This window comes from Rhipicephalus sanguineus, chromosome 4 (assembly GCF_013339695.2).
Source record: "Rhipicephalus sanguineus isolate Rsan-2018 chromosome 4, BIME_Rsan_1.4, whole genome shotgun sequence".
NCBI classification, from domain to species: Eukaryota; Metazoa; Arthropoda; class Arachnida; order Ixodida; family Ixodidae; genus Rhipicephalus; species Rhipicephalus sanguineus.
Window position 1 is genome coordinate 55017447 of NC_051179.1, and position 19554 is coordinate 55037000.

General features: G+C 45.2%; 1 protein-coding gene across 3 annotated transcripts in view; it reads right to left on the reverse strand.

Annotated features, from left to right (window-relative positions):
- LOC119390019 (NAD(+) hydrolase sarm1) overlaps window positions 1-19554 on the reverse strand; it is a 212005-nt gene that overhangs the window by 131574 nt on the left and 60877 nt on the right. The window contains exon 1 of one of the 3 annotated variants that reach the window (XM_037657520.2): window positions 4208-4470. The exons of the other annotated variants lie outside the window; for them this stretch is intronic. Coding sequence (XP_037513448.1) covers window positions 4208-4432 — 225 coding nt within the window. The 5' untranslated portion in view covers window positions 4433-4470. Of the gene's footprint in view, window positions 1-4207; window positions 4471-19554 lie in introns of those variants that run through there. 3 annotated transcript variants of the gene reach the window in all.

Below are 19554 nucleotides of genomic sequence, written 5' to 3' on the forward strand. Positions count from 1 at the left end.
AGGAAGATGACGACGCTGTTTCCGACGCACACCATTTTCCAGACGCGCTCAAGAGCCGCCATCTTGGACTGATACCGTTGCAGTTTTGCATCCGTATAAAAAAAAAACAAAAAAACGAACAGTGCTACGGTGAACTAGTACCCACGAAAATGCCTGGGCCGGTACATTCAACGCTTCATGACCATCATCATTTCATATTACGACGTAGAAAACCGACAAAACAATCCCTTATCAGCCCAAGATGGCGGCGCCCATGAATCGAAAATAAAATCGTATATATATATATATATATATATATATATATATATATATATATATATATATATATATATATATATGCAGTCTTGTCACGTTTTTAGGCTTCCGTTATGTTACCGTAATACGATTTGGCAATCGTACAGTACCACACCTTCCTTCGTCTTCATTTCTTACCTAAAGGAAAACGTCCTATCTGACGAGTTGCGGGCAGTTGTTGACCTTCTGCCCCAACGCTATCCTGCTCAATGACTGGCTATCCGCCGGCACGCAGACAGATAACAGAGAAGAGCACGGTGTAAGCAAAATCTTACACCGTGGACAAGAGCAAAAACACACAACTTCATTGCCCGCTGTATATACACTGATTGCAGCCACTGAGGCTCAGCGACTCTTCTGATTAGTGTGCCTCGATGTGTGCGCCCCCCTTAGGGTGTTGTCATTCTTTGAATCTGCGCACAGCGACACCGGCGTCCACCTTGAGTGGCTGGGGCCGCATTCCTGCCCGTTCAAATCCTCGTTTTTAATGCTCCAGAGACAGATTCTCGAGTTGTGAAAAATAGGTGAAGAGTGGGGGTAAGTGACGCAGTAACTGTCTCTCAGGCGAGGACACCACAACCGCGACACCTGGGGGGAACACTGGGAGAGGCAAGGAAGAAAAACAGGAGAGAGCGCAAAGGCAGAGATGTTAGGTATGCTACCCTGCACAGGGGAAAGAGATGGGGGAGTTTGAAAGTTAGAAGAGTAAAGAAAGTGATAGAAAGAAAGTGGGGGACAAAGTGGAGAAAAAAGTTAGTGTGAAGTCGAGCGTTTGCGCGCTCTTGTTCTACCGTGTTTACTTACATAATGCCAGAAGTGTTGGCTAACGCTAAATAATCAAACTCTATCGCTGTACGTGTCAGAACTGCGATATCCTTGTAAGACACGCTGTGTAGTGAGGGGCACCACATTAATTTTGAACACGTGGTGTTCCTTAACGTGCACATAAATCTAAGTGTGCGGGCGTTTTTTCAATTCGCCCTCATCGGAGCGTGCCTGACATGGCCGGGAATCGAACCCCCGTCCTCGAGCTTAGCAACGCGATACTTTAGCCGCTAAGCTATACCACAGCGGGTCAGTGGCTAAAGGTGCCTAGCAAAGTAATGGAAGGTAATTTAATTGGAGGTTATATATATATATATATATATATATATATATATATATATATATATATATATATATATATATATATATTATATATATATCGCTTCTCGGGGCAGCTAGCAAGACACTTGACACTTCCGTGTCATATAGAAACCCATTGCCTGGTATATATTCAGCCACCAAGCTTCATTCTGCGCTTCGCACCTTACAACGTAGAATCGAGCGCGGCTGGGTCAACACAGATCAATCACATCTCCGGGTTTCTAGAACGATTCCGCGTATAGCACCTGGTGACAGCCGCTCGATACGCCGCGCCCTCGCCTCATGCACACGTGTATGTCCGGATTAGAAATAAGACTGACTGCGAAAGGTATATACGTGTGCAAGTGAACACCTTTACTTTAAGTGCTTGCGAAGCACTTCCCCGTTTTTTTTTCTCTTTTTTTCATGGTGACCGTGACAACAAAGTTCACGACGAAAGCTAGTCGGGTCGGAGACGAACATGACACATTTGTGTAAAACCACGGAACCACAAAAACCCTCCCGTCGACAACGTAACAGAAGAAAAAAAAATAATGCGAGTGGCGCGGGGCAAACTACAGACATACAAGTCAGGATGATGCATGCGCGCAGGCGCGTGAGTGTTCGAAGTTATTTTCCAGCCGGGGAAATACCCTTTCGGCTGTACATAGGTGTCTTACCGGGCAGCCCACCATGCACTGGGCTGCAGGAAGGACCGACCTTGAGAAGCGTACAAGGTTGCGCTGTAACTAGGCGCCTCGGATCGGCTTCCTTTTGTATTTTACACGGCGCCGCGGCACCGGCTATGCGTCGGAACGCTGAGTGGCATATATTCGTATCGCGGAAAGGAAGTCGATGACGGGGACTCTATTTGCACTTCGCGCAGTAATGTGCAAGTGCCATGGTATCAGCACTGCATCATTCCGTAGCCATTTGAGTCGATGTGGCTCTCATGAAGCAAGTTTTTTCGTCCGACACAATGATGGTATCGATGAGAACAAGTTCAGGTGAGAATTGAGAATATACTGCGACTTTCACGTGGTGTGTGCTCGCGTAGCAGCGTAACGGGCAGATCACAGTATAGCCTGATCACAACGAGATTGCTAAATTTGCGTCTTGTTAAAAGGGCGATGGTGAACACATGTGGCGGTGGGGGGTGGGGCGGGGGGTGTAAACATAGCTCGATACTGCTCACGTCTTGCTTGGTCCTTTTTAACTTGTAGCCCCGTTTTACTCAGTGTATCTAGCCGCGTTGCCATGGATGGATGGAAATAACTTTGAGAGGTCCTGCACGTTTTAGAGACCCAGGCTCAGGTCTCCCACGACGGGACGTCGATAACTTGTCTCAAAGCCGCTTCGTGGGCCCGCTGGACACCCCATGGTTGGTCGCTGAGATTTGAGCTGCGTAGCGCGGCGGCCCACCTTTGCAAGAAGGCCCCGGGGTTTGACTCGTTTCTCTATTGGCCTTCATGTTCTCACAGCGTATGTCTTAGTGTAGCTGTTTCGTATTTGCACTGGCATCTCTAAAACAAATGTCGGTTCTTGCAGTAGTTTAGCGTTAAGGTGTGCCATATTGGGTGCTCATAACAGAGTTTAAACACGTCTCACACTCCGAAGGCTCATATCTTCATTTGATCCTGCCGCCGCATCCGACAATCAAATCGCACTAAATACTCCTCCGTCAAATTTAATTCTGGTTACAGCTGAGAAGGCAATACGTACGGGTGGTCGCTTCCTGATAAACTGGTTTCCTGCACTATGGCCAACTAGCTAAACGTGATAGCCGAACAGATCGCAAGCCAAAGAGCTGTCTGATCGCTACATGATATTGGTTTGAGCCGTCTCGCTACCAGGCACTTGGCTGTAGAAGGGTATAAATGAACAGCGTATGGGTTGGAGCTATAGTTGGCACTCCATAATTCCCCAGCGTCAAACGCAAAAACTTGTGCAAGCGCGTATTTGCATTTGTTTTCTTTTTTAACTTTTAGTCATGAGCCACGCTTGGGAAACGTGTTGTAAAAGCAGAGATCGAGTTTAACCATGTCGTAACTCATGTACCATACTCGCACCAGAAAATTGACTATCATGCACGAAGTGCATCATCCGAGCCTTATTATATAAGTGTGTGCTTGAGGTGCAGTTAAAGTTCTAAAAAAATTTCGTGCTACATGCAACGACAGTTTTCATGGAAATTTCGTCGACGCAACGACGAACATTTCTGAGCACGTTTCGTCACCCAGTGTCAGCGTCGCGTACTGATTAAAAACCCATTATGTCGCGTCTGCGATGAAGTCCCGCGATTGCATGAGATCAAGCTGACTTCTACAGTTTGAATATTTAGTACACCGCCAGTCAATTACTATTATGCAAGAAGGACCCGCAAAGCGAAACCTTAATCATCACTTCAGGCACACTAAGGAGAGTAAAAAAAAATCACAACAGGCCCGGTACACGTACACCCTTACAATTTTTTAATAATATCACTCGACCTAATATAGGCAGGAAGTAACGAGATTTCTTGGATGATGCGCAAGCGCAGGGATCACACTCGTGTGCGAGCGTCGTTTGCTACGTTGTTCGCTTAGATATGCATACACACTATACGCTTTATCTGTGCGATCATTTGTTCAGAAAGCTGGTGCGACGCTGATCGTCGTATCGCTGACTGCGTTGCTTCTTGCCGATATTAGAAGCTACCGTTCCTTGAGTCGACGCTCGCGCGATATTATTGAAGAATTGCGAGGGTGCACACGTAAACGCGTGCGCAATCGACGGCAAGTCCTCTTACCAAGAGCGGCTTGACCGTGACGGCCAGTGGCGAGGCCAGACCGAAGCACCATCTCGCCGTCTTGGAGCCTTCGCGCGGTGTCACGGGAAGATCGTTACGGAGCCTGGACGAGCGGTCGGGCGGCTCGCTCGGTATCACGACCGCGCGCAGGACTCCCAGACGGCGGCACGAACGCATCTTCTGGCACGACCTCTTGATCCGCCGAAGCCGGTTGACGTCGGCCATTCAATGTGTGGCCGAACACGAAGGAAAGGCACCGACTGCTACAGCCGCGAGCGTCCGGACAGGCTGTCAGTGGCAAAACTTGCTACGTCGAGCACGACCACACAAGTCAAGACCAGCGAAGACGACCGCACCAAAGAAGAACCGTTCACCACTACCACTCCAACAAGAGTGCACCAGCAGCGGCGCAGCGTAGCGGTATGTATCCAAGAGGAGGCGCACCCAGGTACAACAACCACTGTATCACCGGCCGTTTCACTCGTAATGACGATCCGTCCTGTCCGTAACGGCCACTGAAGATGTCACGGAACGAATAATGCCCAACGATGCGCGCGCCAGCGCACCGTGAGGAACACGTTCATCCAAGCGCGCGACGACCGTTTGTCTCGACGACGCAGACTACGACCGGAGCACGCTGGCCGGCCTGCCGGCCGGCGTCACGAGGCCGCGTGGAGACGACGTCACAAGGAGGAGAGGTCGTCTCAGCCGCGACTGAGTAATAAGGAGCGTACAACGCTGGCCACACGCGCCGCGGGCGAGTGAAGGAAGTAAAATAAAAGAGACGATGTCGAGTGGGGTGCTTGTGTATACAGCAGCCGGAGAGGCAACGGAGCTTTGCTCTGCTCGACGGCGGTAGACATGCGCCGACACGACGGCAAAGGATATGACTAATCAGGAGTATCGGGCAAGCTCCTCTGTATTCATGTTTAAATCGGAGCTCGCACAAAAAAAAAGGGTCAAGGACACTGGCCAGTTAACAAACAGCCGGTAAACCGGTCTGTATTCCCTATAAAAAATCAACCGAGGTGTAACTCTTGTAAACCTAGTCATCACGAGCGAAAGTTGTGTTTGGCTTGGTCTTGCAAAAACTATGCACACCGTGTTCCATTATCTCTCTTTGAAAAAATCCGTAAACAGCGGGTGGGTGCACGAGCCGACGTTTCGACAAGTGGACATGTCTTCTTCAAGGCTGGAACTTGAAGAAGACAAGTCCACTTGTCGAAACGTCGGCTCGAGCACCTACCCCCTGTTTGCGGATTTTTTCTTCGCAAGCTTCCACCTTGCCCTTCCTGCCGTTTTTGGTATTATCTCTCTTTGTGCTTCTTGAGCGCTGACGAAGACGGTCTTATGGTCCGTGAAGTAGTGAGCAACGGTGGTTGCGCAACGTTTGCTTCTATATAACGTGCTAATCTGGGGGCTTCCTTTGTTTCGGCGTTTCAGCAGGCAACTATGCGTTTGCTTAAGGTTTCGCAGCCTACCGTCTAGCTATATATCTACTGGATGACTGGCTTCAGTCAATCGCTGGCGCTGAAGCGCGCGCACAGACGGCCCAACCGCCGCGCCATCCATGGGGAGACTGAGTGACCAAGTACATCTTCGCATATAGTCACGTGGTGCCGCAGCGGCGAGGCTCCGAGCGTTCGCAGTGGATTACGTGGCGTGACGTCACGTGGTCATCACTTGGCTCAGTGTCACTGAGACGTGATGAATGACCTTGCGACACATGCCCCAGGAGAGCTTTCCCTCTAAAACAGGGGTCTCAAACTCACATCAGCTATCGGGCCGCAGTCACGAAATTTAGTCCCGCAAAGGGTAGGGACAGTGAGAAATTGGAAGGGGCGGGACGGGAGGGTTTGAACAAATTGTCAGCTCACGTTGCCATTAGAAAGAAGGCATTTCCCAATATCTCATATATTAATCATTTCTGAAAGGAATTTGACGTCAGGATTCGAGAAACATATCTTTACCGATCTCCACAGTGACTAAAAATCTGGATTGGGGTGCCTCACGAAAAAATAATGCTTAAGCCAGTCACGTCTGTGTAGCTAACGCAAACAAAGCGATATTAATCACGATACGCGAGAAAATAATGCGAGCATCATTTAGCATTCTCACACACAACCACAAAGTAAAAAAAAAACATGGGGCGAAGACTGTCATGTGCGGGCCGCGGGCCGCTAGGAAAAAGTCGGCGGGCCGCGTGTTTGAGACCCCTGCTCTAAAACATAAAGCGGGAATTCAACGCGTTGTTAACTACAAGTACGTCCGCTATTTGACAGAACGTTTGACTGTTTCAGCAGTGCCGGTTTACCGTACGGCATATCCGGAAATAGCGTACCGTCGTGGTCGGCACGAAGCTCTTCAAAAGCTTTTTAGCCGTGCGAGTTGCTCACTGCTGTCGGCAACGTGATGAGATTATCAATGAGATTATCAAAGTCGCAAACAGAGGTCTTGCAGGACTGAAAATGCTACGTGCCAGTCACGACGGTACGGTATTTCCGTACTTATCTTACGGTAAACCGGCACTGCTTAACACTCTGTTATGTGCCCGGAGGAGCGCTTTCATGCAAGGCCCCACTGACATCCATGCACGCAAAGTGGCGTACTCACGCTTTCGTAATGACGTCCGCTCGCGTACACCGGCAATCACTCGAGCGCACACGCGCTTTTCGAGCGAGCGTTAGTGCAAAGACGCGTAAGTGTACCGAACTATATAATCAAGCGATTCGCGTTCTTTCCTAAAGGTCGCCGCGTCGTCAGTGACCTTGCTTAAGGGCCCCCCAGGGCTGGGCAGTATCGCGATACAAGAGTATCGCGATAGTATTTCAGAGATACTTTTGAGTATCTGTATTTCTGTATCGAGATACATTTGAAAAATGTATTTGTAACTCAGTAGTGAAATACATTTACGATGTATCGCCTGTATCGCGATACTATGCTGGACACGGGTATCTCGTTACATTGTTTTTTTGTGTCGGAAATGAGTTGAGGCGTGTTTCCAATGGGGGAATGGCCCGTCTTTTTTTCTTTTTTGTGCCAAGCCAAGCAAAGGCGCGCCGCCGGTCGCCGACAGATAGGGCGGCGATGGTTTCCGCTCAAGCACAGAATTGTCCATGTGGTAAATCGCGCGACGCCGCAGACGGCAGAATCGCGGGGGCAGTGTTGTCGGCCTCTGCCGACGAAAGTCGTTGTCTCTCAAGGTCAGTGCAGCACGCCTAATTTTTTTCAGGTGGCAAGCTATTACTTCGCGACCCCCCGCGCGGATACCGCCTTGGAACAGGCTTTGCAATGCTTCGCATGTATTCAGTTCTCAAAGCGGCGGCACTTCCAAAAGCAGTTCCCGTAGTCGCGGCGGAAGGGACTAGAAGATGGCTATCTTTGACGCGCTTTCAGCCACCTCTCCAATGTCAGGGTGCGTTCCTAATTGATTACATGCGTGAAACGGTCTTTTGTGGTAGCAGGCTCCCCCACCGCCGGAGCCGACTTCGCCTATTGCGGCTTTCTGAAATGGGTGCTGGTAGCGTCGGTGGTGGTGACAGCTTCATTGAAGCCGACACGGTCAGACTGCTTAGGATTCCGAAGATGGGGACAGACTTCAGATTCTGAACACTCAGAACAACCCAAGTGAGGGCGGAAGCGTTTCGGTATCTGATGACCCGAGAAGAGACATCGCCACGCTGCAGGGCAATCCGGCTATGAAGGCGATATTTATTCACTATAAAACGAATTTGTGCTGGCATTCAGCGGTATACAGACTTTTATTCTTTCGTGAGTCTTGTGCTGAGGCTGAACCGACGCTATTAGAAGATAGCCTATTTGAGAAGCCTACACAGCAACCTTCTCAGCAAAGCAGATCTTATGTGCAAAGTAAATGCATATTTTTCTCAATTCACTGGTGTTCATTAGTGATTCGAGAGATTTGCTTAAAGTGTTCTATTTCTAGCACAGCTTAGTTTGTTCGCCAAGTATGTCAATTTCGGTGTCCAATCCTTGTTACTGTTGCTGTGAAATAGTGTATTTTTATTGCAATTGATACTTGTAATTATGTCATTATTGCTAATTATGTACTTTGTCCACCCCCTCCCCTGAAATGTCTTATTCGCGCTGAGGGTACTGTAATAAAAAATAAATGAACTGAACGTTTCGATGCACTGTAACTTTGATTACAACAATATGCTGCACTAATAAGTGTCTTTGCGTAGTATGAGCATTCTTCACATAAAAAAAGTAATCCAGTATCTGTATCGCTGTAACTGTATTCCGGAATACTTTTTTCGTCTCACTGCAAAAGTATCTCCGAAATATCCCGTTACGTTAAAAGCAAATGTATCTCAGTATCTGTATTTTAGGCTTCCAGTTCATGTATTTCGATATCTGTATTCCGGAATACTTTTCTGAGTATCTCTGCCCAGCCCTGGGGCCCCCTTGATCTTAACTAAATCAAGCTTGTCAGTCGTCTTTAATTGCGACAAAATTTGACTTTGGAAGAACTACACTCTTTATGAGTGAGGAATGAAGCAACCTTGACAAGGATTAAGGGTGGTAATGGCATAGTTTTCTTGTTTACAGCCTTCAAACAGCGCCTTAGTAGAGGACGCGTCCACCTGTCGTTGTGACGTCGGTTAAGGCAAGCTTCCTCCGTGACGTTTGAACGCCCCCACATCTTTGAGGCCGCGCCATTGACATAAATGACGTATATGACACGTCACTGTCATAATGAAAAATCCTTGAACACGGTGTGTCGCCGGGGCCAGCGTTTTGAGAAGTAGTGTAGTCTTCTTCAAGGCAGCAACTTGAAGCTTCCATTTACTCCTTATGGACAGCACAATACCTGACAGTAATTCTTCAAAAATCCTTAGACTCTGCATGGTGTAGTACCACGCTCATGGAAATGAGCCAAAGTACTTGCCTCGCATAAATCAGGCGATAAACAACTTCTCTCTAATTACAGGCCGATATCTCTTACACCTCATTCTTGCAAGATGTTAGCACTCATAATTCATAAATATATAATCGAATTCCTTGACTCCGATAGTATCCTGTCATCAGCTCAGCATGGTTTCCGTCGCGGTTATAGCACTTTAACCCAATCAGTCGATTTCGTGCATGACATTGCTTATAATTTAGATCTAGGTAACCAAATAGGTGTCATTTTTATTGCTTTCTCCAAAGCTTTTGACTCAGTGATTCATCCCAAGCTACTGTTAAAACTAAACTTCATTCTCAATAACCCTCGTATTCTTTCTTGGATAGACAGTCTTCTTCATTCTCGCTCACAGTTTGTTTCTTTCAACTCAATAGAATCATCTCCCATTGACGTCACGTCTGGTGTTCCTCAGGGATCCGTATAAGGCGCCATAGGCGTGCGCAGGGTTCCCCATCAGGGGGGGGGGGGGGCAAAGGGTCATCGCAGCGCTCCCCCACTCTCACCGTGACCTAAACTGTGACCTAAACTGCATTCCTATTTCAGTTCCCTCATCCCTTGAAATAACTTTTGTCATCTGCAAGGCCGTATATCCGCCTATCGTAATATGTGCCTGCTATCGTCCGCCCGACTCAGATGTGTCGTTCGTCGAAAGTTTCCATGACGCTCTTCATCATGTAACGTCTGTTTACAGTCACGCTAGCATTTTGGTATTTGGTGATTTTAACTTCCCTGCAATTACTTGGTCCAATCTATCGTTGTCGACAATAAAACATAACAATGAGAGTGATTTTGTAAACACGTGCCTAACATTTAGCTTATCTCAAGTTGTTACTTCCATCACTCGACAGAGCACTCATTCATCGAACATTCTTGATCTGATACTTACGTCACATCCTGAAAACATACCTCCTCTAACTTACCTTGATGGAATAAGTGACCATGTAGTCATACACGGATCATTCCAGTGCAAACTTAATCGTCCCCCAAAAGCTAAAAAAATGCTAACTCTTTATGAAAAAGGAGATTATCAAAGTATGAACAGGGAGCTGAATGAATTCTGGCATTCTTTATCAGTTGACTTCTCGTCACGTTCCGTTGAAACGAACTGGTCCCTTTTTAAAACAGAAATTCACAGACTTATCAAAAAGTACATTCCCACAATTTCCGTTAAAGAGCGTGCAACGTCACCCTGGTTTAACCGTAAGCTAAAGAGGCTGAAGAATAAAAAAATAGGCATTTCAAGCAAGCAAAAACTTCTGATGACTCGCGCGCGTGGGCAAAATATCGCACTACAGCTAAGATATACGATGCTACCCTAGCCCAGACCAAACGCTCGTTTTTCAATTTCACACTGCCTCAATTTTTGCTCACTAACCCAAAACAATTTTGGAAAATTATCAATCCGAAAGAGCGTAAATCATCTGTGTATCTTGAAGACGACACTGGTAATGCCATTCCCAATATCGCGGTCGCGGACACTCTAAATTCTATGTTTTGCTCTGTTTTTACCAAAGAAGTTCATAATCACCTTCCTCAATTTCCACTCTTGAATCACCCCATTATGCCCGAGATCACATTTTCACCCGAAGGTATTGTCAAAATAATTGAATCACTGAAGATAACTTCATCTGCTGGACCTGATGGTACCAACTCTAAAGTGTTAAAAAATACCAAGTGCATAACCAGTGTTATTCTGTCTCACATTTTTCAACAGCCATTGTCATGCAGCGCCCTGCCTCATGAATGGAAGTTGGGTAAGATTGTTCCAGTCCCCAAGAAAGGCCCCTCGAGCTACCGCCCGATCTCTCTAACCTGTGTCTGCTCGAAAATCATGGAACATGTCATCTATACTCATACCGTCAATTTTCTCAATTCTGTGAACTTTTTTAATCCAAGTCAACAATGGGTTTCAAAAATTTTTTTCCTGCGAAACCGAACTTGCACTATTTCTCCATGATATTCATGTTAGCCTCGATCAAAACATACCCGTAGACGCCCTTTTCATCGATTTCGAGAAAGCTTTCGACAAAGTACCCCATAAACGCTTGCTATTAAAACTTTCGCGACTCAACCTACATCCCCTTGTTTACGATTGGATTAAAGACTTCCTTACTAACCGGCAGCAATTTGTGCATGCAAATAATTCATCATCGACTTCATCTCCTGTCTTATCCGGAGTGCCACAAGGCACTGTATTGGGTCCACTCCTTTTCCTCATTTACATCAACGACCTGCCTAGTAATATTCCTTCAAAAATACGCCTGTTCGCCGACGACTGCGTCATTTATCGCCCGATTATTAGCGTCACCGATAACCTAGCGCTCCAAAACGACTTACTAAAATTAGACAAGTGGTGCAGTGATTGGTTAATGCTGGTGAATACTAACAAAACGTCCTTGGTTTCATTTAACAGACGGCACGACTACCCGGCGTTCAAATATTCCCTTAACGGCAGCCTCATCTCCTCAGAACCTAATGCTAAGTACCTAGGTATTACTCTCTGTGACGACCTCGCTTGGACCACTCATATAACCAATATTACTAATGCCGCTAACCGTGCTTTAGGCTATCTTAAGCGAAATCTAACACATGCATCTCCTCTGGTGAAGCTTACAAAACACTAATCCGACCCAAATTAGAGTATGCTTGTTCCGTCTGGGACCCCCCTGAACGCTTTCTGACCGATCTAATAGAATCAATACAAAACCGTGCAGTTAGATTTATTTATTCTGATTACTCTTACACCACTAGTGTAACTAACCTAAAGAAAAAAGCAGGCCTGCCTAGTCTTCAGATGCGCCGCAAAATTGCAAGGCTTTCACTCTCAATCAATCAATCCAGCTCATCGCATCTCTCAACGCATCAGCCATGATAAAGCCGTATACCCTCCCCGTGCCCGCACCGCCACGCACCTGCAATCATTTTTTGTCAAGACTGCCATCGACTGGAACAATCTTCCCGCAGACATCGTCCTTCACGTCAATCATGCCAATTTCAAGAATTCCGTTGAGTCACACTTTGTAAATATGAACTAACTTGTTTGTTTCTCCCACCCCTCATGTAAAACCCTGTGTACAGGGTCCTTGAGGTATTTTCAATAAATAAAATAAATAAATACTGAGTCAATGTATGGGGCAGATTTTGCGCCCCCTCCCCCTCTTAGGTGGTTAGGGGGGGGGCGCAGCGCTCCCCGACTCTACTGAGTCAATGTATGGGGCAGATTTTGCGCCCCCCCCCCCTCTTAGGTGGTTAGGGGGGCGCCCCCCTAACTACCTAAGAGGGGGGGGGGCGCAAGTCACGCAGCCCCCCCCCCCCGTGCGCACGCCTATGCTAGGCGCTTTATTATTTTTACTCTTCATTAATGATTTACCTCATAGCACCTCATCTCAAATAAGACTCTACGCAGATGATTACGTTCTCTATGAACCTATCAATTCCATCGACGGTCATTACCGCCTTGCACAATCACGTCTCTTGGCGACTGGTGTAAAACGTGGCAAGTGAACATTAACACAGAAACAGTCGTGATGTATTTTGCCAATCGGCGTAACCCCTTCTTTTCTTAAAAGCGAGTGAATGCGAGCCAGTTGGTAAGAATCCATGGTTAAAAACAGCGCGAAGAAGACGCGGACAAGAAAGAACACAGGACTAGCGCTGACTGCCAACTGATGGTTTATTGTTAAAACGCGCAAAATATACACAGATACAGAAAAAATGGGGAACACATTTTATACATTGTGTTCCTTCTTTTCTGATTATTCTTTAGGTGACATTCAACTTAACAGAGTCTGGCAGTACAAATACTTACATAGGAGTAATTCTAACAAAACACTTTTCGTGGACTAACCACATTCTTTACGTATGCGGTAATGCTATAAAAAAAATATTAGGTTTTTTACGCCGCACCTTATCTAACGCCCCTCGCGATACTAAGCTGCTTTTATCTAAATCACTCATTCGCCAGCTGTTCTCGAATATGCATCCGTGGTCTGGTTCCCCTGCAAACACTGTGAAATAAGCTCGCTCGATAACATTAAGCGAAAATCTATCCGTTTCATTTTTGATAACTACAGCCGCAACTTCTCGCCCTACAATCATTAAACATTCCATCACAACTCTCGCGATATCAAAACGAAACTTAAAGATTTTTATACGCAATTATTAACTCTTCCTCCGGCCTTTCTGGCGGTAAGGTCATCACATTTCTTGACAAAAGTTGTACCCGTGGTTCCCACGCTTTGAACCTAACCCCTTTCTTTGCTCGCGCCAATACCTTTAAGTACAGTTTTTTTTTTTTCACGTGCAATAGAACTGTGGAATTCCCTCCCTGGTATGCAATTCGCTCCTTATCACTGAAAGATTTCATAGTTGCAATCGGTGGACATGTTACTAACCTACACTCAACTTCATTTTCATTATTGCTTTGTTACGAGTGTACTGCTTTACCATTTGGAGTATTTTCTTGCATTTTTGTGTTCTTGTTGTCTAGTATTATATAACTTCCCAGTCCTGCTATAGCCCTGAATAGGGCTGCAGTATAAATAAATAAATAAATAAATAAATAAATAAATAAATAAATAAATAAATAAATAAATAAATAAATAAATAAATAAATAAATAAATAAATAAACTTTCCCCTCAAAGTCTTCCTTATTTGGATGGTTTTGTAATGCGTCACTCGATGGTAATGGCGGCGCGTCTTTTTTTTTATTTATTTCAGTGTATATAACGGCTATACTCGAGCTTTTCGCGACGCTTCCGCTCATGGTTCACTTCTCAAAGTTTGCCCGGATGCCCCCTAATGTCTACGCTGCTGAAATAAGGCTCGTTATCGTGGCTAGAAATCGTTAGTTGCTTTTGTTTCCTGAATCGAAAAGCGAGACAGAATGGAATGGAACATCAGAGCTCTTTGCCGCTCTTTAGTGTGTCGGCAGTGTGTCTTTATATAGTGTAGCTCTTTAATGCATGCCGCGCGCATGAAATGGGAGAGAGAGCAGAGATACAGGCCGGCGACCGCCGTGCGAACGCCGCCGTTTATCCAGATTGCGTGTTTGGAGGCTTTCCAATTCTGATGACACTATGTCGCTGCCAAGAACATAGTCGCTGTTTTTCCGTACCGCGGGCTTGAATGGCCCATAAAAGGAAGGCTTGCTATCTGCCATGCACGCTGATATGAAAAGAGCTTTTACATTAGCAATCCCCAAGGTTGACATTTATGTTAACATCACTATGCACTATTTTTATACATTGTTTCCTGATGGCGGGCACATTCATTGCAAGCATGATTTGCATTTCTGATGACTAATATAAGAAGAACTATAATGATACGGCTCGAACCACTATGACATAAACTATGTCATAGTGGAAGCGGTGAAGCATGCTTTAGACTCGAGGACGCGGGTTCGATTCCCGTTTACGAGAAGAAACATCGACTGATAAGAAAAAGCAGTAGAAGATGGCTTTCTCCTTCGAGTCGTCTTAGGCTATTGCATTAGGAACCCTGTGAGTTTTTAATTATATAATCTAATCATATCGTGGTTTTGGTACTTATAACCACGACAATTATTATTAATTATGTGGTCACTACACTGCAAGTAAAACGTACAAATACAGGAAGTTGCACAGGAAGGTCCCGAAACCAGAACAAGTAAAAATGGACGAGAAAATTTTGAGTATAGAAGCTCCCTATCGGAGAAAGAGTCGGATAGCGCGCAGGCATTATTTTTTAAGTGCGTCACTTAACCGTCATGTAGCAACATGCACCATGTAACGTTGCCTGCACGTGGCAGTGTCCATGAACATGTCTTTTTATTCTACCTACATTAACCTATGAAAAGAAAAATTAGGTAGTAATACTTAAAAAGGGAAGCTATTCGCAAGGCGACGAATAAGTGATCAAAAAGGAAGACGCTCCCGTGTCGGTCATTTGTGCCGCTTCGTCGGTGTTCCTTTCGCGCGTTACAGGAAAGAAGAAGGGCTAGTGTCGCAAGAAAAGCGACCTCCGCGAAAAAGGAAAAAAAAAAAAAAGACAATTGGTGGTCACGATAATGAGGGACATCCGCATAATCATGATTGTATAGTCCACGAGGCGCTGTCGCAATGTCACGTTTCGCATCTCCTTTTGTTTCCGGAAAGTTCTTCCTTTCAATCGTATTGCCTCCTTTCCCGTTGCGCGCCACGCTCATAGGCGTACGCCCATGTATTCGTCATTCTTGCAGCCTTCTCCTGAATGAATAGTGCATTGGAGAAAGCCGCGCCGTTTATCCACAACCCTCGAATACCGATGTCCATCTTGCAATTAGTGCCACGTGGACGCTTGACTTGCGTTCTTTTATATGTGTGCGCACGGCATGATAGTTGATGTCATCGCAGATGACGTCATAACGACACAGCATAGAGTAGATGACTTTCGAGATCATGGTACAAAAAAAAAAAAACATCTTGTACGTACAGATATAAGCTTGTTAGCATATAGCGTGTTTTGTATTAAGAGAAGCTTCTATGAGTTGCAGATTTCGGTGGTGGTGAAGCCGGATAGTGTGTTTAGAATGGCGGGTGTAGACAAATAGGCCCTCAAAAGTGATCCGGTCGCGTGCGTATTTGCATCCGCGATTTTCAAATAACTGCTGCTCTCTCGATCGCTGGCTTGTCGATGATCGGCCGTTTCTGACATGGAAATCTGACCTTTTATCAAGGTCGCTTGTAATCTCGCGTTGCCACATTTAATTGTTGCCTTTCATCGCTGCGTTTAATTGTTTCACGCGTGAAAGACGCTGTTGCCTGTGAAACAGCGCGGGAAAGACGCTGTTGCTTCGCTTCCCCCATTTTCCTGATACGGGAAGGCCTCCTAACTTTATTTTTTTAATGCGAAGCATTTCTTAGCGAACCAAAGGCACTTTAACCGTTTCGATCGATCGATCGATCGATCGATCGATCGATCGATCGATCTATCTATCTATCTATCTATCTATCTATCTATCTATCTATCTATCTATCTATCTATCTATCTATCTATCTATCTATCTATCTATCTATCTATCTATCTATCTATCTATCTATCTATCTATCTATCTATCTATCTATCTATCTATCTATCTACTATCTATCTATCTATCTATCTATCTATCTATCTATCTATCTATCTATCTATCTATCTATCTATCTATCTATCTATCTATCTATCTATCTATCTATCTATCTATCTATCTATCTATCTATCTATCTATCTATCGATCTATCTATCTATCTATCTATCTATCTATCTATCTATCTATCATCTATCTATCTATCTATCTATCCTTATCTATCTATCTATCTATCTATCTATCTATCTATCTATCTATCTATTATCTATCTATCTATCTATCTATCTATCTATCTATCTATCTATCTATCTATCTATCTATCTATCTATCTATCTATCTATCTATCTATCTATCTATCTATCTATCTATCTATCTATCTATCTATCTATCTATCTATCTATCTATCTATCTATCTATCTATCTATCTATCTATCTATCTATCTATCTATCTACTATCTATCTATCTATCTATCTATCTATCTATCTATCTATCTATCTATCTATCTATCTATCTATCTATCTATCTATCTATCTATCTATCTATCTATCTATCTATCTATCTATCTATCTAAGGACTGTACTGTGTGATGTACTGTGACTGCACTGTATGAACTGTCACTGTGTGATGTCAGCTCACGTTAAAGAACACCAGATGGTCGAAATTTCCGGAGGCCTCCACTACGGCGTGACTCATAATCATATCGTGGTTTTGGCACGTAAAACCCCACATATAATTGTCACTGGTTGTATTTTTAAAAACAGCGAAGCTGTTAAGAATAGTCGCAATTTGTGCGGCCTACGGATATGTGCCGTGCGGCCTACGCGAAAACCATCATCATCATGAAAGGGTATGTACCACAGAAATTGGGTAAATCCCACTACTCGCCACTGGTTCACTAAAGATGTATAAAACTATCGCCATCATACGGGCATGCGGAAAGAAGCCAAGCCAAAGAGTGAACTCGACAAGCTACCAGCCCACTATATACCGAAAACCTAGCTACAAGTTACAACCGAGTTCTGTCTAGCTACAACTAGAATAAGCATCCCGTAGATCTATGAGAGGTGCGAACACTTGGTTTCAGCACGACGTTCTGTCTCTGGAGTTTGGACATCCGTGTCGTGTCTGTGACTGTCTGTGGTTTAACCCGAATCTCTCTGCGCTGAGAATCAGCGTAGAAACAACCTAGCATCACATAGTTAAAGCCTAGCAACGACCTATAAGCAACCTAGAAACAACCTGCATCGCCTACAGCTAAAGCCTAGAAACAACCTATTAGCCTTCAGATTTCGTGCAGTTTCACTGTTTCAGGCCTTGCGCGGCTTAGTGCGAGCTTCGCCATTTTTTCTTTCTTTCTGGTGTTGAGTACGAGCGGGCACTGTGAAAAAGAGGTCACGTTCGCGCTCTTTCCGCTTCCGTTGCTCAATGGCCATCGGTATTTCGACAGGATTGTAAAGCGCTCCGTTGAATCGACAAACTATTGAATCGGCGGATTTCGAAAGCGCCCGTGTAGCCACTCGAACTTGACCTTTGAGTCCATGGACTATCGGTTGAAAAGCCTTCCAAACGCCCTTGTGACACGGGTATAACATAGGAATGTTCTGTATGTCTAAACTACATCGGCTATTGCGTTTGTTCTAGCACTGTATATTGTGTATGCCATCTCTTACCCCTGATTTGTATTTTTACCAACTTTGCTCCTGCCAATCATTATTGTTGTTGCTTATGAGTATGCTTCTTTTTAATACCCCATTCCTGTAATAACCCTGCCAAAGGGTTGGAAGTCTGAAGAAATAAATAAGTAAAATGATATATATTTATGCACACGCGCTGATCGTGCGTGCCGCGTTATCTGCTCATTAAAGGCATCATCACTAAAGACCCTGGAGTTCAACAATTAACCACTTTATATTGATAAACTTTGATCTTGTATCTCTGTGGTCACAAGTTCATTACTAGGGGAAAAAGTATCCAGGCCAAAGATTGACTTTTAAATTACGCGCCGGTGCACCAGCACCTGAAGCGGTAGAATCAAGTTAACAATATCAGTCCCCAACTCCTCATATTTCGGACACGTTGACTGAAAGTTTTCCTGAAACATGCCACATAAAGTCCCTGGCTGCTGAGTGAGTGAGTGAGTGAGTGAGTGAGTGAGTGAGTGAGTGAGTGAGTGAGTGAGTGAGTGAGTGAGTGAGTGAGTGAGTGAGTGAGTGAGTGAGTGAGTGAGTGAGTGAGTGAGTGAGTGAGTGAGTGAGTGAGTGAGTGAGTGAGTGAGTGAGTGAGTGAGTGAGTGAGTGAGTGAGTGAGTGAGTGAGTGAGTGAGTGAGTGAGTGAGTGAGTGAGTGAGTGGCTTTCTACAAAGATCTCCGGTAGCTTACTAACTTTCTCTGTAGTGCCTTGTACCTGACGCGCTTTTCATATATCAGGCGCGGTATGCGCACACGCGACTTTTATCGGTGGAGCAATTATTCTTCGATCGATCTTCGATTCTATCATCTAGTGTCAACTGCAGAGCCATCTTCCCGCTTCCGTCTGACAACTTCGAGTCTGCTGTTTGTCATGCTTTCTGTTAACTTTCATGTACAGGTTTCTCTTTTGTAGCACTCCTCCTGGCAATGTCTTTGGGCATCGAACATATTCGAAGTGAATAAATATAACATGTGTACTTGAGGGTAGTGTCCAAGTCACAAGGTGAACTGAAGCAAAGCTTAAGAGTGGGTTTTTGTGTTGTGCGACGTTTAGCGCACGATCACTTAACCTTTGCAGACAGATACGCGCATGGTTACAGCGCAGTGAAATCACACTAACCGCTTAAGGAGCAGCCTTCAACTGCCATAAGGTTACAGCATGAAACTGAAACTGCTATGTTGCGTACAGCAGGCGCAACGCTTGGCCGGGAGAGGCGCCTTCGCGGATGGCGTATACCTGTTCGTGCCAAGAAGAGGCAAGTAGGTGTACGAGCGCGCACGCAAGCATGCAATTCCAGATCAACACAGAGCCTATTGTATTGTAATATAAAGAGGCAAATGAGTGGGATTAACTCAGAAAAAGAGAGAGAAGATAACCAAAATGAGGATCCCGGAACGGATAAGTTAGCACACAGGCGCGCGGACCAACTTACCAGTATAGTTGAGCAAAAAAAAAATAATAATAATGGCAAAGCTTGCACTGAGTCGCGCAAGGCTTGTTACAGCAAGGCTGGACGATTCTGAAGTCTAGTCTGGTTGCTTCTAGGTTGTTGCTAGGCTTTAGCTAGATTGCGGGGTCTTCTCACAGCCGCCGTTGCCTCGGGGTCTTCGGCTCGCTGCCATCGCTTCGCAGCCATTTCTTG